Raw genomic sequence first — 23,661 nt, 5'->3', positions numbered from 1 at the left:
AGGACCGCTGAATTGGAGTTGATGTTCAAGTTTGCCCATTGCTGCCGCTGACCTTCCGATTGCAGAGCAGGAGTCCCCAGACGTCCCCTGTCTTGTCCCCACGACTGAGGCCCAGGAACAACCGGATTTGCAGAGCTGTACAGGATAGACCATTTCTTCTAAGCAGAGGTACTATAAAGTCTAAGAACCTACCTCTTGTTGTGTAGCCTTACTTGCTCTCAGTTGAGACCTGTCTTGGTTACCGTGCAGAGTTGCTAAGGCTTTCCTCTATTTTCAACAAACATTTCTAAAAACAATGTGCAAGACTGTTTACCTACATACAAAGAAGATCTTCATCTCCCTTAGACATTGTGCAATTAACATTGGCTGTCCTTGCTCCCTGAGTGACTCTTCTTACCTCAGACTTTGTGCTTTGGCCTTTCCCCCAGGAAAGGGTTAATTTAGTCTGCTTTGGAAGGTTCTTAAAAGTACATACCAGTTTATGAATTGTTTACCTTTGTTTTATTCCTCTATTCTATCTTTTACACCTAACTCAGTATTGCTCTAAATGTACCAGTGATAAATTAATGTCCACAGTGTCTATCTCCTTAAGTCACCCGAGGGTGTAGGAAGTGTCTGTGTGCCATCCCCAATGGGTATCATCTGATTTAGAGAAACAGTGTGTTTTGAAGTGTATTATAATTGTTACATGCTTTGCTCCCTTCTGAAGAAGGCTTATACAACCGACTGAAATAAATTAATAAGTGTTTTATCAAAAAACCTTGAGTGTAAGTGTTTTTTGAATAACTGTACTGTGAAACTGTCACAACATTACTGCTCCATTGACCTCTCTTGAGATAAGCCTGGCTGCTCAGCCACACTACCAACTTGTGTAGTTCAGACATATACCAAAGGTTGGGTCCCTATTGCCAGGAGTTCAACGTTATTGTAGTGCACCCAAAGGGCACTGCATACAATCTTGCCTAACAATAGGTAACCCAAACTTTGGTATAAGTCTGTACTACACAGGTTGGTAGTGGGGCTGAGCAGCCAGGCTTATCTCAAGAGAGATAAATGTGAGCAGTAATGTTGTGACAGTTTCACAGTACAGTTATTCAAAAAACACTTACACTCAAGGTTTTTTGATAAAACACTTATTCATTTATTTAACAGTCAGTTGAATAAGCCTTCTTCAGAAGGGAGCAATATACAAGTAACACAAATACACTTCAAAATACACGCTTTGTTTTTCTAAATCAGCAAGTACCCATTTGGGATGACACACACTTCCTACACCCTGAGGTGACTTAAATAACTAGGACACTGTGGACATTAATATATCGCTGGTACATTTAGAGCAATACTGAGTTTGGTGTCAAAGAAAAGGGTTTGGGAATAAAACCTTTGGGTGCACTTATGTAACCAAGGAGACTATGCACAGGGAATTGGTCACCTCCCTCGCTTTCTGCCCTGCCAGACACGCTGGAGCCAGAGGCCGGTTTCAGCATTGAAGCCCCCCAAAGACAAAATGAACAAAGGGACCAAACCTTGCTTGGCACGCAGAGTAAATCTGAAGGACCTTTCCAACAAGAAATGGCGAAAAAAAGACGACCAGGGCCATTTTGACAAAATGGGCATCTATGGGTGCTGTACTGCAGATGCAATTGCCGCCCGCGGTAAAAACACACAATAGTACGAAAAAGTAAACCACTGTCACCAACCATTAATTGTAGAAAGGGTAACATAAAAAAGCTACATGAGAAGATAGACAAAGGAGATACTAAGTAACCCCTTCAGCACCCTATTGTAAGATAGTGTGGGCTGAGTGTAGAAAGTTACAAATGTAAGTAAAGTCAATTTCACTTCACTGCTCTTGGAAACAGTAGTTTATCCAAGAGAAGATTTTGAAACCTTAGCAGAAATCCAAAGGATTTCTCTGTGACACTGCACTGAAGGTGCTGTGTGTCGCAGTGTAAAACGATGATGCCTATGGAGTTTGTCAGACTCCAAAACCAAAAAAAACAGTGTTCAAATCACAGAAAAATATGAGAGTGTGGGCAAAAAGGTCTTACTTACTCCAGGATAAAAATGAAAAGTCCTAAAGTCCAGCAAAAGAGCTTGGAATCCCCAAGGAAGAAGGGAATAAGCACAGTTCTGAGTTTTCTCCCTAACACTATGTCTTTCACCACTGAGACCAGGACACTGCCCTGAACAGGGAGAAAATCCAACTGAAAGGGGTCAGTTTACAAAAAATAACTACGAAGAAGAGAGATCAAAGACTATGCTTGCAGAGACCCCTTCATTGTGCTTTGGTGTGTGTTTCAGCTGTACTCGTGCCACCCCTCACCCCACCCTACGACTAAAGCCTGGACTGCAACGTCACTACCCTTTGGGCGGTCAGGAGCAAGTTATGGGTATCAGTTTTAAATATTACTCCTTTTGTCAGCAGAACACCTGCATACATCATTTTTCTAACAAGTGTGCTAGTAGGAACACTAACTAACCGGGAGCTGCCTACTGACTATTCCTTTTTGCTTTGCTTTACTTTTATTGCACAGGTTAGGGGTCTTCCTAAATTCTTACATGTAGCAAGAAAGCTATCTCAGTGGTTTGCAGAGCTCCAACTCGTAATATCAGTCTGCACCCACTCAGGACCTTTTTAGAGTGGCAGAGGCTGATCATAGGAGGAAGATGTGAGCTGTAGGCGAGTACAGTGAACCTTCGACATGCACACCAAAGAAACTCTTACACTTATAATTTATAATTTATATAAAATTATATATACACCAGATTCTCTTTAAACGTTTCCACTAGAACACTTTAGAATACACTTAAAAGGACACTTTCACTTTTGTGTTTGTTCGCGGTTACATTTGCAGCAACATTAGAAATGGAAAAGACAATGTTATCGTATTATCGGTTATTACATACAATTGCAGTTTTTAACGGTTCATACGGCAAAACATTTACTCTGCAAAAACACATAGTAAAGTCACTTAAAGGGAGGAAAATGGTTAGTGTAACATTAGCCTAGTTCTAGAGAGGGATTCTTAACCCAGTAAGTCTTAAGTCCCAAAACGCAACCCCTAGCTGAAGGCAACAAGGGAGACCTGTAAAAAGACTCGATGAAGGGACACGAGCAGCAGCTTGTGTCGGAGGTAAGAGGGGGTTACTCTGCACAACTCTAGGAGCACCCGAATGCTCTGGACCGACTTCTTAGAATCAGGTAAGCAATACCTTTTTCCCCCCACAGTACCTTCGGTTAGAAGAAAATGTTCATGCCGGATGCTCTGCGATGTTGCAGCTCTGGACCAGACCTCCAGATTCCTTGGTCTGATAACTGAAGGCACGACAATGGACGGGATCTCAGCAGCAGTCTCAAGGGAGGACTTGGGGCACGACTTTCAGCAACTTCTTGGTTCACTATGCTATTTTGGCGCCTTTTCTGAAGCACTAACAAAGGACACGGATCACCCGGTCATTCTTCTTCGCTTCCTGCAGTCCAACACTCTGTTGGGGGGGTCTGGGCGAGTTGGATCGGATCTCCTTAGTGTCTTTACGGGTTCGGCAAAGATTTGGACAGATTCGGCCTTTCCACAATGGTCCACTCGAAATGGCCAGATCTCCCGGTATTGGGGTTCCGCAGCTCTGAAAACTCAGGATATGGCTCAATTAAAAGTTTGTCTTGGGACTGGTTGTTCACACCAGCCAAAAGGGAAGGAGTCCTGTTCGAAGCTCCTCTGCCACACATAAAATTGGGTAAGGACAACCGTGGTGGCTTCACAGTGTTGCATAAGATCTGCAGCCGTCTCTGGCCATCTTCTTCGGTTACTTCAGCTTCCAGTAGTCTACTTGCGTTTCACTCCAGAAGCCTCACCTTTTATACAGTTTCAGCACACACTCCTCTGCAATCTCTCAGCATTACAGAAAGGGGTGTTTAGCTGTCCAGTCAAGACAGCCAGACCCGCTGTGGGAGCTGGTCCTATTCAGGCACTCTGGCAGACAAAGGACAGGATTGCGGGGGCAGGGGCCTCCTCCCCTACTTCCTGCCTGCAGAGACACACTGGAGCCTAGGCAGGGGCACCCAAGGGTTCCCGCCAAAGTCAAAACACTTACACCGATCTCCCCCCCAGAATGGTAGAAGGGCTAACAAAGAACAACCATACTAGTAATGGTGAAAAAAGGGAGGACCCAAGTTGAAACTTGGGTGCCCCTTTTGTGCACTATCAAGGCTATGGCCATAGCCTGCGGTATAAAAACATAATATTTGTTTGAACACGTCCACTGCCACCAGCCATAACCCAGAAGATAGTCTGTGCAACTAAAAGGTCACAGAAGTAGAGAGAAGGGGGATACTAGGCATCCCTTTGGCCCTCCACATAAGGTGGTGTGTGCTAATCTCTCAGACTATAGAGTTTTGGGAGAGATACTAAGAATTGTAATTTCTTAAAGAAATAGAAAAATAATCTTAAAGGAGGATCCTAGAGGTCCACAGCAACACTGCCCATAAGGAGCTGTGAGCTGCAGTAGTAAAACACAGATGCCTTTAAGAGCTATGGAACAGACAGACTCCATAGTACAGGTAGAGTACAAAGAATAGAGTTCCAAAAGACAGAGCCATAAGAATTAATGAGTGGGAAAAGGCTGCACTCATTCAAGATTGAAAGAAAACGGTCCAGAAGTCCAGCAAACAGTGCTGAGGGTCTCAAGCATAAATAGTATACATCTCCCTAACAGCACAACCTCTTTATTTTCAGGAACATACCGTGTGTTTGTGGGTGCAACTTTGAATTACTACCACTCGAGAAAGAATGCTTTGTTCTGCAAGCTAGGGCAGAGTACAGGCACACCTACACATGCACTGCAGGTTAATGGTCTTAAGCACTCGGGAGGACTTCTGGATAAATCCCAACAGTAAGAATGATGTGACTTCTTCATTTAAAAAGACATCCCCCAGTTCTAGGAGTGGGGCAGTATTAGAATAAAAGCACAAGAGCCCCAAAGTGTGCAGGGAAGGAGGAGAAGACATGAGCGAGAAGCTACTCACCTCCTGTGCGGAGAGGAAGTGAATGTGCAGAAGTTTCCTCTCACTGTCGACCAATGGTAAGAATGTAATTGTCACATCATCGTCCGTGTTCAAATTAGCACCAGCACCTCGATTGTCAAAGCCGTCATTCTCCATGGCAACGAGAGCAGAGAAGTGCCCACGTGTGTAGCCCAGGGCAATGGGACTCTTCCAACAAAAGCTCTGTTCCCACAACAAAGGCAAGTAGACTCCTGGAGGAGGGGGACACAAATACAACATCAGACCCCACACCTGCGGCAGCACACACTGCTTTGTAACATCTTCGCAAAGCACCGTCTTCTTGTGTTAACATGACCTAGTCGCCAGGTTTTCTAATCAAGAGCCTCCAGTCTACCCTTTCAGAAAGAATCTTCCAACTGCACTAATCTAGTCCTTTCCCAGAGCATCTGCACTTATGCCATCAGCTTGCCCCTGCACTTTCAACTTCAGTACAATCTCTTAAGCATTCTGCACTATGCCACACATCACTCACCTTAGTTTACACCAGACAGTGCAGAACATTTTAAAACCAATATATATATTTTAACATGCAAAATAGTGCACAACTGTAGCTGTGCACAAATGTACACCATACATTTCAAAAGGTATATCTTGGCCAGCGAGCACACTGTCAAAATCCACAGAAGGCCATCAGTGGATGTTTATTAGTAGGCTGGAATAAAGCATCGCTACAAAATTCAGAAAAAAGTTTTGGAAGAAAGCGTGTGTTACTGCGAGTGAGGGACTGCAAACGAGGCACTACAGAAAAAAAAGGAGAAAAAAATAATCAAATCTCAAGTGTGTTGCCCATTTCATGTTATGAAGGAAAGAACTACAGGACACTCAAAAAATAGGGGATGACCTTCACATAGCAGAACAAGTGGTAATCTGTAGTGTTCTTGGCCCCAGAAAGCAGTCTTTACAAGAATAATCTACCTGTGAAAACAGTACTATGAACATATACTGGCAGTATGTACAACTGCTCAATTAGGAGGGAGGGGGGAGCGACTGGTTGCGCAGACCGATTCATGCAGCAGTCTGAAACAACTTCCAACTGAAAAAAGCTCTGGAGCCACTTCTCGGTTTAAGGTAAGCAATACCTTTTCACCCTCGCAGTACCTTCGGTTAGAAGAAAAGTTTGCGGCTGGATTCTCCTCAATGTGGCAGCGCTGGACCCGGTCTTGGATACCTTGGTCTGGTGACAAGTCTGGTCTCTGATTGGGATTTCTCAGCAGCAGTCTCAAGAGAGCAACCCCTGGCAGGGATTTCTTCAGTCTCCCTGGTCAGTCTGCGGTTTTGACCCCTTTTTCTCAGCACCAACAAAGGACGGTATTCGGCTGCTCAATCTTCTTTGATTCCTGGAGTCCTGCACACTAGTGACAGGACTTTAGATGAGTTGGATTGTGTCTCTGGAGGATCACTTGGAGCTTAGCAAAGACTTGGACATGTTCAGCCTTGGCAAGACGATACTCTACAAGTGGGTCGGAGGTCTCGTGGTATTCGCAGTCTGGAGCTCTGGAAAGACAGCACCTCGTGGGATGGCTCAGATTGCAGTCAGTCTCAGGGCTGGTGGTCCCGGTTGGGCAAAGTTTGTATGCAGTGCACTCTGGGAACACTACGAACAACTGACTACAGGTATAGGCAACCCAACCTTTGGTATAAGCTTCTACTACACCGTTCTGGTAGTGTGTTGAGCAGCCAGGCTTATCTCAAGAGGAGTCAATGTGAGCTGTAGGGGAGTTACAGTGATAAGTACACAAATAAAAACTTACACTCAAGGTTTCTTGAATAAACAATTATTTATCAGTCAGTTAGAATAAGCCTTATTCAGAAGGGAGCAATATAATAGTAACACAAATACAATTCAATACTGTACACTTTTATAGTTTCTAAATAAGACCCTTTTGGGATGGCCCACAGACACAACCTACAGCCTCAGGTGACTTCAATAGCTAGGGGACATTAATATCTTACTGTTAGCATTTAGAATAATGTTATAAAATGGTAAAAGGAAAAGATATTAGAATAAGAGGCCACACATTCTCAATCAGGCAAATACTTTTGGATCCCCACAGCAGAGTCATTCAGTATAACAGGCTAGGCCAAAGTCAATGGGCAAAAGTCTTATTTAAGATGAAGCACTTCTGGTAAGTAAGTAGAAAGTCTTTGCACAATGTTTTACAAGTCTTTAAAGAAAAGAAGAATAAAATGTAGGGGCGCAAGACTTGCGAGTGGTAGAAGATAAAAGCAACTCAGCAAGAGGCAAGTTCTCTCAGACTTAGTACAGTACTTTTTAAATTGAAGAAAAGTGCAGTAGATGACTCCTGTTCCTGTGCAGCTCTGCAGATCTCACTGTTCCGGAGCCTCAGTCGTGGGGACAAGAGGGAGGGCTTCTGGGGACTCCTGCACTGCAATTGGACGGTCACTGCACGCAACCGCCAATCTTCAAATCAGTGGCTGGTCAGTGTTTCAGCTCCTCGCTGTTAGGGAGAATTCACTATTTAGGCTGAATTCCCTAACCTAGTGAGTCCCCCAGCAGCTTTGCTGGATTTCTGGAGTTTGTTTTTTCCACACTCTCTCTTTTCCTCACACTCTTGGACATGATTTGAGGGGTTCCTTTGACTGTTAATGTGTTTTATGGGCTATGGGGTCTTTTACTCCATAGGGTCTCATGTGTTTTTACTATGTGTGTTACACAGCACCCTCAATGCAGTGACACAGGGGTGTCATAGTGACAACCCACCATAGACTCCATACCCTGGGACTGACTACCGTCTCCCAGGGCTTGTAAAGTCACCATTGGCTTTACTAGTCCCAAATTATGAACAGAAACTAGTACAAACCATCATATTGTGGACCTACTGGTCGGGGCAATTAGATTGCCCTGGGGTCTGTTAGTCGAGGGGGTACGTCTCCGTCCCCCCTGATCGAGTTTTGGCTGGTGGCAGTGGATACTACTTTTTGTATTCAACCGAAAATATATCTCTATGGGATTTTCCCATTGTTCGAGGCTACTAACTTTAATTATTTAATTCCAATAGCCTCGAACATACCGCCGGGTTATTTATTTAATATTAATTCACCGGTTGGTATTTTTTTGCCAGAACTCGATGCTAAAATGACGTTTGTGTTCTCTTCTGTGACTACAACCCAAGTCGAGCCCTTTGTTCCACTTTTTGGCGGGCTTCTCCACAGAAGCCTCCAAAAGCGATCTTCTATTCTGCCTCTCTGTCTGGGTACCACAGGGAGTGTGGGAGGGGGTTTAGGCACCCTGGACTGACTTGCCTTGGCAACTCAAGTCACACTCGTGTGATTGGCCCAAGTGGTGAGCCAGCCGGCTCACCACTTCGCATGTTTGACAGCTAGGCTGAATGAATGGGTGTTTCCTGCATAAAAGCAGGGCTTTTGGGACTGGAACTTCAGAAGTCACCACAGGACCTGAGAATCCGAAGAGGGAGAAGCTGAGCCGACCTGCAACGACGACACCACCGGTGGAGCCCTGCTGAACAGTCTCACCACTTCCCGACGACAGAGGAGATCTTACCGGAGAGTCTCTTCCCCTTGGCCTGGTGGGGACAACCAGTTTGCCTTCCTTTTTCGCCAACCAGGACGTCTAGTGGTCGAATTGCCCGTGCCAAGCACCCTGGCAACCAGATAGACACTTACCACTGAACCGTGAAAGAAAGGACCACTCCTTTTAATCGTGAAACTTCACGACTGGTTTCTTCCCTGGCAGCACAACGACCTCCTGCTTTCCTCCCCGCCGAGATCTTCTCTTCTGCCGGTCGAAGCACCGACTCGCAACCGCTGCCAGGAACAACTGCCCCTGCTGGAGTGTTCTCACCATTTCAAGGTACTGTGTCCGCCTTGCCTCCCTTTCTACAGATTGCTACAAGGTGACAGTAAATCCTTCACCTTCTAGACTGGGCTGGCCTCTTGACCATCTAATTGGTCCCTTTCTTTTGGTCCAACTCCTTTCTGAACCTTCGAGACTTTTGTGCACTTTTCAACCGTGTGACCTTGGACACCTTTCGCTCTGATCCTCTTAAAGCGGATCCGGCTTCTGAACTCTAGCTTCACGGTTTGACTCTGCCTTCCTCTCTTGCTGTGTTCTTGTGAAAGTGTTGGGATCGGTTTCAATTTATGCTCTGCCTTTCTTTCCCTTTGAAACCGAATTATTAGAGTGCCATCTGCGTTAAGCGCTCACCGCTGTCTGAAAATAAGTGGGGCTTTACTTAAAACTTGTCTAATATTCTTTTAAGGGAGTGTATATACTTTAGTGGCTGTTTTTGAACGTGCTTGAGATTAGTGCCAGTGTGTTTTCTTAGATGCATTTTTAAATAATTATATATCTTCTACACCAAAGCTCTGGTCAGTGTTTGCTTGTTCTACTGTATTTACCTGCCCTATTGTGTATGCTCTGTATACTGCCTAACTCTTCTTGAGAGAAGGCTGACTGCTCAACCACAGCTACCAGGTAAATCTGGGTGGTGCAGACTGCTACCAATTGGGTTTACTGCTAACTCCTGTAGTCCTAAACTTTTTGCAGTTGTCCCTAAGGGAACTGCACAGGTTTCTGCCTAACACTCGCGTCTACTGCAAATAGCAACACCGCGGTTCTCGGCTGTCGAGATGGCCTTCCCTTGATTCTGTGGTCCCACACTCTGTTGAGGGGGCTCGGGCAGTCCTGCTTTCTGGAGTCTGGAGGATCTTCCTGGAGCTCTAGGCCAGCTTAAAAGCAAAGCACACAATCGGGTGTTGCTCTCCCAAGCTATACGGTTTCCAGCAGCAACTCTGGAAATTCAACCAGCTCCGAGAAGGATGTCCAGGTGGCTTAGCTTGGAGTCGATTGGTCCCACCAACTGAAGAACTCGTCCTTGCAGGGGCTTCTCTGTTGATACGAATTTGGAGTTTCAGCACAGCAGCTGGGCTTCACCGGGCAAACCAACGGTCCAGGAGATGCAGCAGGCGTCCTCTTCAAGTTCTTCTTCGGTTCCTTCTGTTAGCGAGAATTCTCAAAAACGTGCCAATTCCCTTCACCTTACAGACCCCCAGCAACTTTGCTGGATTTTGAGGACTTGATTTTTTTTACCTGGAGAGAGTGAGCCTTTTTTCCACTCTCTTGTGTATTTTGATGTGTTTTTTACTCTTGTGTTTTCTTTGGTTATGGAGTTTAAACAATTCCATAGGCATCATCTTTTCATGCGTGTCACACAGCACCCTCAGTGCAGTGGCACAGGGAAGCCTTTCAGGCTGTCCCAAGGTTTAAATACCTTCTCTGGGACTGACTACTGTCTCCCAGAGCATGTAAAGTTAAATTGACTAAGGTAGTCTTAAATTCCTAGACCCAGCACACCCTATCTTACAATAGAGTGCTGGAGGGGCTACTTATTATCCCCTGTGTCTAGATACTCATGTAGCAGTCAAATGCTACACTTTCCTCTCAGAATGGCCGGTGGCAGTGGTTTTACAACGAACTACCACCATTTTTTCCGACTGCGAACTATTCGTAGCTTCGGTAACGTTAAATCGCGGGAGCCATATTTTTCAAGATGGCGTCTGAGCCCCCTCTAAAAACAGGTCCCGGTCTTCTTTTTTTTGCCATTTCTTTTTGGAGAGGTCTTTCTAGAGTGTCTCTGCATGCCAAAGCTAGTTTGGTCCCTTTGTTCCATCGCCTTTGGCGGGCTTCAGGAGTGAAGACCGCCTCTGGTGCCCAAGTGTCTGGGGTGGGCAGGAAGTGAGGGAGGTGCCCGAAGCACCCTGTGCTTAGTCTCCTGGGAGACCCAAATGCACTCTGTGGTGATTGGCTGGCTGACTGTCCGGCAAGGACAGCCACCCTTCTGTGAGAGTGGCAGCTAGGCTGGAATTAATGGGAGAAACCTGCATAAAAGGCAAGGCGTTTTGCTTGGAAGGCAGAGTCGACCACTGGACGAAGGAATCCAAAGAAGAACTTGGAAGAGACGCCTGCTGCAACTCCTGGACTGTTGGTTTGCCCGATGAAGCCCTGCTGCAGTGCTGAAGCTCCAAAGTCACCTCAACTAGAGAAGCTCTGCAAGGGATGACTTCTCCCCTTGGGTTGGTGGGATCAATTGACCCCCAAGACAAACTCATCCGGAAATCCTCTCGGAGCTGGCTGTACTTCCATTGCTGCTGCAGGAAGTGATTGCCAGGGAGAGGAACAGAATCAAGGGCATCATTTCTAAGTCGGACCCGAGCTCGAAGAAGATCTATGGACTCCCGTGAAGCAGGACTGACCAAGCTTGAGCCAACTCAGAGTACTGGACCCCATATGTGAGGAAAGTCCATAAGTTATCCGTGAACCGCGGTGGTGCTATTTGTGAGAAGCTGAAACCGCAAAGTGCCGCTGATCTGAAGTTTGTCCATTGCTGCCGCCGACCTTCAACTCGTAGTGCATGAGTCCCCAGACGTCTTCCCTCTTGTCCCCAAGACCGAGGCCCAGGAACAGTATATGCAGACCTACAACTGGAACAGCAGCCAGCTGGAACCAATTTCTTCAGACGTAAGGTACTGTAAATTAAGGGGTACTTACCTCTTGTGTAGCCTTGCTAGCTCTCAGTTGAGACTTGTCTTGGTTGCTTTTGCTGAGTTGCTTGCAGCTTTGCCCATCACAAGCCTCCCAGCTTGTGGCCCTACAGTGCTTTCATTTTCTACAAAGACTTCTAAAACACTGTGCAAAACTTTTTACTTACCTTCAGTGCTTCCGCTCACCTAGACTTTTGATCAATTGACATTGGCAGTCCTGGCTCCTTTGTGCTTGAAATATCCCTCAACAAAAGTCACATTCTATAACTTGTGAAGCTGGGAAAGGGTTAATTTACTTTGCATTGGGGGGGTTAAAAAGTGCTTACCCGCTTAAGAATATTTGTTAACCTTTGTGTTATTAACCAACTAATTTCCTTTTGACACCAAACTCAGTATTGCTCTAAATGTACCGGTGATATCAGTGTCCTAGTTATTGAAGTCACCCCAGGGTCTAGGAAGTGTCTGTGCCTCCCAAATGGGTATTTACAGATTTAAATAAACGGAGGGTATTTTGAAGTATATATTTGTGTTACACAGATTCTGAGGAAGGCTTATTCAACGGACTTAAATTAATAAATAATTGTTTAATGAAGAAACCTTGAGAGTAAGGGTTTAAGCCTGGCTGCTCAGTCACTACCAACTTGTGTAGTACAGGCTTATACCAAAGGTTGGCTTAACTATTGCCAAGAGGACAAGGCTGGTGCAGTCTCCCACAGGGTACAGCATACAATCTTGCCTAACAATTATTCACCGCAATAGCATTTCTGATGATTGTATCTGCTTACATTCACATGCTGTGCATATAGTCCGACATCTACTGGTAATTGTGGAGTACTGCATCTTTCTTTCAAAGATCGAAAGGGGACGCCCCTCCCAGACCCTCTGCACTGCACTGGCCTCCCACTTCATCTCAAAAACTCAGGACATCCCGTCCTCACTCTCCTCCTATCACCTCCCTCCCTCTCTTCCCGGCTCTTCCTCTGGCCCTTCTGCAGCCACCCCTCCTCCCTCCTTCTCTGCCCTTCCACTTTTTTCTGCTGACGAGGAGTCTGATCTATGAAAGTCTCGTCTAAACAGGTTCACCCCTGTTCCTCCAAAACTATCAAGGACCAAATCGATTCCCTGGCCCCTGCCCTGGCTGACTTTTGCAACCACTCCTTCGCCTCTGGAGTCTTCCCATCCCCCGCTCAAGCATTCCCTTGTGCACCCTCTTCTTAAGAAACCCTCTTCCGACCCCTCCTGCCCGGCTAACTATCGCCCAATCTCCATCACTCCCTTCCCGGGCAAGCTCCTGGAGAAACTGGCCATCTCCCAGCTTAACCTCCATGCTGAAACTGTTGGTAGTCTCCATGACCAACAATCTGGCTTCAGAGCGGCCAGAAGCACGGAAACCGCTTTCCTGAACATCCGTGAGGACCTGCTCTTGAACCTCGACTCCAACACTCCGTGTGTTCTCATTCTGCTCGATCTCTCTTCTGCCTTTGACACTGTCAACCATGCCATCCTGCTCAACCGTCTCCGTGATAACCTGGGTATCACTGGTCAGGCTTTGGCGTGGCTGACCTCTTTCCTTTCCAATCGATCCTCCCAGGTCCAACTTGGGTCCTTCCTCTCGGACATCTTTTTCTCCACCTGTGGTGTCCCCCAGGGATCTAATCCCTCTCCCTGGCTGTTCAACCAGTACCTGGCACTCCTTGCCCACCGCATCGCCGTTCTCTGCCCCTACTTTCAGTGCTATGCGGATGACACCCAGCTCATTTTCAGCTACCCTTGGCCTCCTCCTCTCCTTCCCTCATCTCTGACCGTCTGCCATCCAGGAATGGTGTGCCGCCAATGAGATATCTTTGTCTCTACCTGTGGTGTCCCCCAGGGATCTAACCCCTCACTGGCTGTTCAACCAATACCAGGGGCCTCCCTCTGGAACAGCCTTCCTGCCTCCCTGAAACTTGAGGAGAACCATCTCCGGTTCCGGAAGCACCTCAAAACCTTCCTCTTTGCTTCTGCTTTCTCTCTCCCTCTCCCCTGCTAGATTCTCGACTGAATCTGCACCGAATCTGCAACTGGGCCACTCTCACCGACCTCTGTCCTGGGCCCAGCTACTCTCCTCTTACATTGCCTCCCTGGCAACCCCTGCACTGAGAGACTGTCTCTGTATCCCTACAGCCCCCCCTTTCCCAGCACTTGTCGGCACTTACCTTGCACTTGCCACCTGCTGGCCCTATTTATTTACTTTATTCTACTTACTTGTACTGCATTCCCCCACCCCCCTCCCCTTCCACTTTTCCCTTCCCCCCTACCCCTGCACTTGCATGGTCTGAATGACGCCTGGCCTAGTAGGATCGTTGTCCGTCTTCCCCTTGTTCCCCCTCCCTGCCTCGTCGCGCCTTGAAACACTTGTGTATAGGCGCGTTACAAATGCCATATCATATCATAACATGGGCGTGACTAACACTATCCCTAACGTGATGTCCAGTGTACCCAAAATCCCTTGCGCGTCGCGGTCCATCTGGTTGTGTTTTTTCTGCCGTGAGGGAGTCTTACAGTGAGTGTGTACAGAAGAAAGAATGTGTTAGAGTTCTATGTTCCTTCTATTTCACGAGGGGAGGAAGGGTGGGCGCTTGTGAATCTAAGCAGATACAATCATCAGAAATGCTATTACAGTGAGTAATGCAGGTCTTCCGATGCTTGTGAATCTGCTTAGAACACATGTTGTGCATAGACTAGCGAGCAGTAACCAGAGATGATGGTGGGAGGTGAGAAAGAACAGTAGAAAAGATGTCTTAGCCCTGCTTGTCCAACCTGAGAATCAGACCTAGTGTGTATCTAGGAAGTAGCGCTGCATAAAGGTGTGTACAGACCTCCAGTTTGCTGCTTTGCAAATTAACTCATGTGCAATTAATGCTATGGTAGTCCCTGTGCCCAGAGTAGAGTGCGCTCTTGGCAAGAGAGAAACATATTGTGATGCAGTTTACGATCTACTTTGAGATAGCTGATTTGGAGACAGAGTCCCCTTCTCTGCCAGTTGCCACTGAAACGACGAACTTGTTTGCTTTCCTTAGTGGCTTTCTTTCTCCAGGTGGTAGATAACCGCTTTCCTCACATCCAGTGCGTGACGGTTTCTTTCCAACACGTTAGTGGGCTCTGGAAAAAGGTGGGTAGTTCTATGGATTGGTTTACATGGAACTTTGAGATAAATGTAGGCGCAAAGCGTGGGTGTGTGCGTGCAAAACAACCTGATCTTTGTGAATCGTGACAAATGGGTCCTGAATCGAAAGTGCCTGTAGTTCACCAACACTTCTTATAGAGGTGATGACCACTAGGAAGGCGGTCTCGTACATGAGTGCTTGTTAGGCAAGATTGTATGGAGTACCCTTTGGGTGGACTACAACAACCCTGACCTCCGGGCAATAGGGACGCAAACTTTGGTATAAGTCTGAACTAGACATGTTGGTAGTGTGGTCGAGCAGCCAGGCTGATCTCAAGAGGGCAGATTTTCTTAAAAACCCACAGGTTCTTGGTAGATGTCACAACAGTCATACCGTAGACCGATGGTGTGTGTTATTGGGCACAATTCTAAAAGGGTGAATGGACCGAGGTGATTCAGTGAATTCTCCTATATACTGGTGCACGGGGTAGTTAGACTTTCCTAGACTCCAGTCCCAGTATGGTGAGACATCATAGTCTTCTCTTTCAGTTTATGGTAGGATCAGACTGTAGTCTGGCATAGAGTTTTTGATTTATAGTCCATTGTTGCCAGGACACAGAGTAAAGCGAGCGAGTCTAGCAAAGTTCAACTACTCGTGCACCAGTATATACGAGAATTCACTGACTCGCCTCGGTCCATTCACCCTTTTAGAATTGTGCCCACTAACACACACCATCGGTCTACGGTAGAACTGTTGTGACATCTACCAAGAACCTGTGGGTTTTTAAGAAAATCTGCTCTCCATAGAAACTGAATAAAAAAGGAACTAACGTTTCACTTGGTAGGCAGTCTTTATACGGCATAACAGCAACGGAAAACCAAAAATTGGTCTTTAATATGTACAAACAAGTAAAATCACCTGAATCAGAATGTGTGACTACTATGATTAAGTGAAGATTTGGGTGTTCGATTACCCTACTGGTGCAACACACGGGCACACTTATCTCAAGTGGGATCAATGTAAACAGTGATGTTGTGACACAGTTTCACAGTACAGTTATATCCAAATAAATACTTACTCAAGGTTTCATGATTAAACAATGATTGATCTATTTCACAGTCAATTATATAAGCCTTCTTCAGAAAGGGAGCAAAAACATGTAACACTCAAATATACTTGAAAACACACTTAGTTTCTCTAAAGGAGCCCGAGAGCCCCAAATGAGAAAGCAGATCAGATGACACCCATTGGGGATGGGACACAGACACTTCCTACACCCTCGGGTGACTTCAATAGCTAGGACACTGTGGACATTGATTTATCACTGGTACATTTAGAGCAATACAGAGTTTTGTGAAAAAGATAGAATAGATGAATAAAACAAAGGTTAACAAATGATTCACAAACAGGTAAGTACTTTCTGAAACCTTCCAATGTTCAGTAAATTAACCCTTTCCTGGGGAAAAGATAAAGCAGAGGTATGGAGAGTCACTCAGGGAGCAAGGACAGCCAATGTTAACTACACAATGTCAAGGGGAGCTCAAGATCTTTTGCAGGTAGGTAAAAAAAAAAAGTCTTGCACAATGTTTGTAGAAATTAGAACACTTGAAGGGCCACAAGCTGAGAGGCTTGTGAGGGGCAAAGCTTTAGCAACTCTGCAAGGTACCCAAGACAGGCCTCAACTGAGAGCAAGTAAGGCTACACAACAAGAAGTTCTTAGACTTTACAGTACTTCTGGTTAGAAGAAATGGTTCCAGCGGTCTTCTGTTCCTATGCAGCTCTGCAGATCCTGTTGTTCCCGAGCCTTAGTCGTGGGGACAAGAGTGAGGACGTCTGGGGACTCCTGCTCTGCAATGGAACGGTCAGCGGCAGCAATGGGCAAACTTCAATTCAGCAGTCCTTCAATGTTTCAGCTCCTAGCGTCTGACAGCAAATATCAACACAGCGGTTATCGGATACCACTTCAGACTTTACTTGCTTCTGGTGTCGAGCACTTTGTTGAGGTGGCTCAGGCCTTGTCAGTCCTGCAACAGGGAAGTCCGGAAGAACTTCCTAGCGCTCGGGTCAGACTTAAAAGCGACGCACACAATCTGGTGTTCCTCTCCCTGGCTCTTCGGTTCCAGCAGCTGTGGAAATGCAACCAGCTTTGAGAGGATGTCCAGACGGGCTTACTTTGGATTTGATTAGTCCCACCAACTCAAAAGGGAGAAGTCGTCCTTGCAAGCTTCCCTAGTCGAGGTGAATTCGGAGCTTCAGCACAGCAGCAGGGCTTCACTGGGCAAACCAACAGTCCAAGAATTGCAGGAGGCGTTGCTTCCAAGTTCTTGTTCGGATTCCTTCGTCCAGTGGTCGACACTGCCTTCCAAGCCAAAAAGCCTTGCCTTTTATGCAGGTTTCTCCCATTCGTTCCAGCCTAGCTGTCAATCACACAGCAGGGTGGTTGTCCTTACCAGGCAGCCAGCCGGCCAATCACCTTTGGGTGAATTCTTATAACCAAGGGGAGTAAGCACAGGGAGTTTCGGGCACCTCCCTCACTTCCTGCCCCTGCCAGAGATAGAGCCAGTGGCAGGCTTTACTCAAGAATCCTGCCCAAGACAAAACGAACAAAGAGCAAAACTTGTTTGGCACGCAGAGTAAATCTCAAGGAGGACCTTTGACAAGAAACCCTGTGCCGACCCTTCCTGCCCAAGTAACTATCGCCCGATCTCCATTACTCCTTTCCTCTGCAAACTCCTGCAAAGGTTGGCCATATCCCATCTTAATCAAATTAACGGAAACTGCTCTCCTTAACATCTGTGAAGACCTGCTCTCAACATTGATGCCAACACCCTGTGTCCTCATCTTACTTGATCTCTCTTCTGCCTTTGACATGCTCAACCATGCCATCCTGCTCAACCGTCTGCGCGATAACCTGGGTATCACCGATCAGGCCTTGGCTGACTTCTTTCCTCTCCAATCAACCCTCCCAGGTCCAACTTGGGTCCTTCCTCTCCTCTCCATCTCTACCTGTGGTGTTCCCCAGGTGTCTAACCTCTCTCCCTGGCTGTTCAACCAATACCTGGCACTTCTTGCCCACTGCTTTGCCGCTCTCTGTACCAACTTTCAGTGCTAGGAGGATGACACTCGGCTCATCTACAGGCTCCCTTCCGCCGCCGCGTCTTCTCTCATCTCGGACTGCTATACAGGAGTGGTGTGCTGCCAATTATCTCTGCCTTAATACCAGCAAGACTGAGATGCTCATCTGCACACCTGCTTCCTCCTTTCCGGTCACACTCGGTCGGCGTCTCTTGGCCCTCTTCCTGCTCCCAACTGTGAGGCTAAAAACCTCGGGGTCATCTTCGACTCCACTCTCCTTCTCTTCTCACATCTCTGACGTCTCTAAGAAGTCACTCTACCAGATGCACCTCAGAGGTATTCATCCTTTCCTCTCCTTCCCCCAGAAGCTCACTGTATCCAGAACTCTGTTTCTCTCTAGGCTGGACTACTGCAACAGCCTCTTTCTAAATCTGCATACCTCTATTCTTTGCAACTCATTGAAAACAGGACTGCGAGACTTGTCCTTGGCCTCAGGCCCAGGGATTGTATCTCTCCAGGACTGAAATCTCTGCACTGGCTCCCAGTGGCGGCGAGGATGAAGTTCAAAACCCTCTGCATTGTCCTCAAGGCCTTCTGGGGCGTGGGGCCTCAATACCTTCAACTCTATCTTCCTAAATATCTTCCTTCTCGAGCTCTTCGCTCATCTGCCTCCAACTCCCTCAGGGTCAGCAGCTTCTCCAAGCAGCGAGTTGGTGGTAGATTTCTTTCTTCTGCTGGGGCCTTCCTCTGTAACAGCCTCCCGGCCTCTCTGAAACTTTAAGAGAACCATTTCCGGTTCCAGAAGCACCTCAAGACCTTCCTCTTTGCTTCTGCTTTCTCTTCTCCTCTCCCCCTGCTGCTCCTGGCTTAAACCAAAACTGCAGTCATTACCCGACTACCCTCTGATCTTGGGCCCAGGTCCCCTCCCCACCAGTTGCACACCTGCACTGCCCCGCGGCAACACTTGCGCTCAGGGACTGTCCAGTATCCCTACAGCCCCTCCTTACCAGCACTTGACACCTGATGTCTGCACTTACCCTTACACGTCACTAGCTAGCCGCACTTTGTCTTCATTTATTTTACTGTTTATGCTATGCATTGCCCCCTTCCCCCGCACTTTTCTCCTCCCTGCTCCTCGCCTCACTCCAATGGCGCAATCTCAATATTACCTGGCCTACTAAGATCGTTGTCCGTCTTCCCTCTGGTACCCCTCTCTTGCCTCGTCGTGCCTTGAAACACTTGTGTATAGGGGCGTTATAAATGCCATATCATCACATGCTCGGAGAACCCGTTTAACCTTTTTCCTTCCCTTAACCTTTAAACAACCTCAGAATTGTACCAAGTGCAAAAAGTGATATATAAATGCCAACACTGTCCTAGTAATTGAAGTCACCTCAGGGTGTAGGAAGTGTGTATGAAGCATGTTACGACGAATTCTAAGAAATGTGCCAATTCCCTCAAACTTTGCTGGATTTTGAGGACTTCATTTCTTTTTACCTGGAGCGAGAGAGACCCCTTTTCCCCCCACACACATGTATTTTAATGTGATTTTTGTGCTCAGTTTCTCTTTTGGTTCTGGAGTCTGATAAACTCCATAGGCATCATCTTTGCATTGTGTCACACAGCACCTTCAGTGCAGTGCTACAGGGAAGCCTTTCATGCTTTCCCAAAGGGTTAAATACCTTCTCTGGGATAAACTACTGTTTCCCAGAGCAGTAAAGTGAAATTAACTTTACTTACATGTGTAACTTTCTAAGACCCAGCCCACACTTTCTTACAATAGGGGGCTGGAGGGGTTACCTAGTATCACTTTTGTCTAACTTCTCATGTAACAATTTTAGGTTACCCTTTCCTCACTGAATGGCTGGTGGTAGTGGTTTTGTTTTTACTACCGTGGTGTGCATTTACCGCAGGCTGCATTTGCAGCTGCAGTAAAGTACCCAAGGGTGCCATTTTTGTCAAAATGGCTCTGGTCTTTTTCCCCCCCGCCATTTCTTTGTGGAAAGGTCGTTCGAGATTTACTCTGCGCGCCAAACCAGGTTTGCTCCCTTTGTTTTACCTTTGGCAGGATTCACGAGTGAAGCCTGCCTCTGGCACCAGGGTGTCTGGGGTAGGCAGGAAGTGAGGGAGGTGCCCGAAACTCCCTGTGCTTAGTCTCCTAGGAGACCCAAATGCACTCTGATGATTGGCTGGCTGACTGTCCGGCAAGGACAGCCACCCTGCTGGGTGAGTGACAGCTAGGCTGGAATGAAAGGGAGAGAACTGTATAAAAGGTGAGTTTTTTGGCTTGGAAGGCCGAGTTAACCACTGGACGAATGAACCGAAGAAGAACTTGAAGAATACGCCTGCTGCAACTCCTTGGTTAAGCTCTGCTGCAGTGACCAAACGCCAAGTTCACATCGACAGAGAAGCCCCCGCAAGGACGACTTCTCCCCTCAAATTGGTGGGACCAATCAACTCCAAAGTAAACCACCTGGACATCCATCTCGGAGCTGGTTGAATTTCCACAGAGTTGCTGCTGGAAACCATAGAGCCAGGGAGAAGAACAGTAGTTTGTGTGCGTTGCTTTTAAGTTGGCCAAGAGCTCCAGGAAGATCCTCCGGACTCCCAGGAGGCAGGACTGACCGAGCCTGAGACCCCTCAGAGTGCGGAAGCCCAGAAGCAAGGCAAGTCCATCTCGACAGCCAGGAAACGCAGGGTTGCTATTTGCGGTAGACGCGAGGAGTTGAAACACTGAACAGCCACTGAAAGTGAAGTTTGCCGGTTGCAAGTTTTGACTGTCCCAGTGCAGGAGTCCCCCGACGTCCTCCCTCTTGTCCCCACGACTGAGGCCTAGGAACAGTGAGATCTGCAGAGCTGCACAGGAACAGGAGTCATTCAGTTAAAACAGGCAAAGCCAAAGTCAATAGGCAAGAGTCTATATGGGCTGAAGCACTTCTTGGAAGGTAAGTAGAAAAGTCTTTGCACAATGTTTCAGAAGTCTTTGAAGAAAAGATGAATCAATGTAGGGCCACAAGCTGTGAGACGTGAGTCATAGAAGATGCAAGCAACTCTACAGCAAGAGGTGTAAAGAAATGCACTGGTGGGGGGCGTCTGTACTCCTGCTCTCTATGGCAGAGTAGAGGCACAGAGGACCCCAGCCAAGATTCTCTATAGGGTAGCTATGGTCGAGCAATCGAGGCCTAGCTTCTCAGGTGGTGATGCGGGCTGGTTCTTAAGAACAGTGTAGTCCCCAAGCACCCCACAAAGGAATGTCCACACACTGTATTAGTTAAAACACAGTCTTTATATAAATCTGGTTGAAGGTTATGTACACAATCACGATAATACACTGTGCTCTGACAATTCTAAAATGGTAAATATATAGAGTCCTAGGTGGTACCACTATTTCTCTGATTCCATTAAAATGCATCAACTATACTCAGTTCAAATAGCATACGAATCAACACAGCCAAACGATATCAACCATAGACTTAAAAGGATGACAAGTTGGTTATACAATTGGCAGAACACTGAGCCCCTAACATCAGGCACAGTTCCGTATGATGACACCCCCCCCACCTGGGCAACCTGTAAATAAAGCTATATCGTACGAGCCCTGTCCATGTATTGTCTATTAGAGCCTTTTCTTCTATAGTTCTGCAACCCAAATGTGCCTTGCGTTGTACAGTTAGTCAGGGAATTGACAGGTCCTTCTTGAGTGCGCTCCCTTTCAGGCAGGCGCCACGGGTCGAACTTCCGAGATGAAGAACGTTGTTGTTGAGGCAGCAGCTTCAGTCCTTGCGGTGCTCGTAGAAGAGTGATCGAAAACATCCTGCAACATGGGAGGCGTGCGGTGCACCTCAACGACAATGGTCCGTTGCCACAAAGAGTTAGTGAAGAACTTTGGCCCAGCAAGGGCGTTGAGTCGTTGGCGAACGGGACGTGACCACGGCTGGCTTCAGTAGCTTCGTCGGCATCTGAGGTCTTCAGGTGGTGTGAAACCCACCGGCGGATTCTCCTCGGTCGTCGCCGGCCTTGACTTTCTCCGGCACGATGAAAGTGGTCGACGATGAACAAGGGAGTCTTTGGATCAAATGTTCTTGGGCAAACTGGAGCACGGAGGCTCTGGTCGGCGACTGGACGGCTGTCTGGTGCTTCTCTTTGTGATTCTGCGGCGGTCCCAGTCTCCTGTCGGCAGCCTTTCATAGGTCTGTCTACCAGGGAGCTTTGGCAAAGATCAGCTGGTGCACGATGGTCCCTTTTAGCTTGGGGAGAGGGCTCCTTACTAGGTCCTCTCTTGGATCAGTTCTTGAAGACACAGCAGCTTTCAGATTACACGGAAGGGACCAGCGGTTCACATTCTTCCGGCTCGGCTTCGAAAGTAAGCATCAAGTATCAACTTCAGCTTCTGAATGATTTCTAGCAGTGAGAGGCCTCCAGATATACTGTTGATCTCCCATTCACTCCGCTGGGTCACACTCAGGCAACCAATCACTCAGAAGGGCAGTCAGCCAATCAGGCGCACAGTGCATTCAGGCCATTCTTCACCATCCAGACACTCACAACACGGGATGTGGATTCGGACAAGTACTCTGCCATTCAGCACTACACACTGCACTCATACCAGTTTCGGGCAGGGCTGTCTCAGTCATTGTGTCAAACAACAGACACTAGACACCCATAACACAATGCGTATTCGTCACACACTCCATTCACCCAGGTCCCACCCCACGGACATACCCACAACATACAGTCGTTGGGAAAGCTCCAGCCAGTCTGGTCGGCACTTCCCCACACTACCATATATGGAACTTCAACCCAACAGCCAGTCAGGGGGAAGGGACAGAGTCAGGGCTTCCCGGGACTTCGGGAAAACCAAGCTAACAGGCGATGGACAGCAAGAGACCACGGGGGTCATCTGGTCTCCATCAGGAATCCACTGATTCCAATGACAGAGCCTGGGCATTTCAAAATGGAGGACGCTCAGGGCACCTGTCAATTCAGCACGGAGCTGCCACCAGCTAGTACCCTGCTCTGTGGGCCACACACAGGTGCCCAAACACCTACTAGGAGTACAGGGTTGTACTCCCACCCATGCGTGTCATAAGGGTATCCCATGGGTCTGTTAACCAAACCAAATACAGGAAGAGCCGCACCGCCAGGAGTTCCAGATGTACTCCTGCGCGGAAAACAAGTCAGAACATATATAAGCAATAAAGGACAAGGATTCCGAGGCCCTGTCCCTCTGATGCATCTGCAGCATCACAAGAGGTAAGTTCTCTTAGACTTTGTACAGTACATTTAAAATGAAGAAAAGATGCAGCAGATGACGCCTGTTCCTGTGCAGCTCTGGAGGTCTCACTGTTCCTGGGCCTCAGTCGTGGGGACAAGAGGGAGGACGTTGGGGGGCTCCTGCACTTTACTGGGACGGTCAAAACTCGCAACCGACAAACTTCACTTTCAGTGGCTGTTCAGTGTTTCAGCTCCTCACGTCTACCGCAAATAGCAACACTGTGGTTCCTGGCTGTCTAGATGGATTTTCCTTGCTTCTGGGGTCCCGCACTCTGTTGAGGGGGCTCTGGCTCGGTCAGTCCTGCTTCCTGGGAGTTCGGAGGATCTTCCTGGGGCTCTTGGCCAACTTAAAAGTGACGCACACAAACTAGTGTTCCTCTGCGTGGCTCTACGGTTTCCAGCAGCAACTCTGTGGAAATTCAACCAGCTCCGAGAATGATGTCCAGGTGGCTTACATTGGAGTTGATTGGTCCCACCAGCTCAAAGGGGAGAAGGTGTCCTTGCAGGGGCTTTTCTCTCAATACGTATTTGGAGTTTCAGCACAGCAGCAGGGCTTCACCGGGCAAATCAACGGTCCAG

The 23,661-nt window shown here is 47.4% G+C and overlaps 1 protein-coding gene across 1 annotated transcript in view; it reads right to left on the bottom strand.

The window, feature by feature from the left end:
• Positions 1 to 23,661, bottom strand: part of ZRANB1 (zinc finger RANBP2-type containing 1) — a 421,332-nt gene that overhangs the window by 43,194 nt on the left and 354,477 nt on the right. Inside the window, exon 9 of the mRNA XM_069612045.1 lies at positions 5,027 to 5,256. Coding sequence (XP_069468146.1) covers positions 5,027 to 5,256 — 230 coding nt within the window. The remainder of the gene's footprint in view (positions 1 to 5,026; positions 5,257 to 23,661) is intronic.

The sequence above is a fragment of the Ambystoma mexicanum genome, chromosome 8 (genome assembly GCF_040938575.1).
Source record: "Ambystoma mexicanum isolate Mex_15411 chromosome 8, UKY_AmexF1_1, whole genome shotgun sequence".
Lineage (NCBI taxonomy): Eukaryota > Metazoa > Chordata > Amphibia > Caudata > Ambystomatidae > Ambystoma > Ambystoma mexicanum.
Note: the sequence above shows the minus strand (reverse complement) of the source record. Positions and strands in the feature narration are given on the sequence as shown.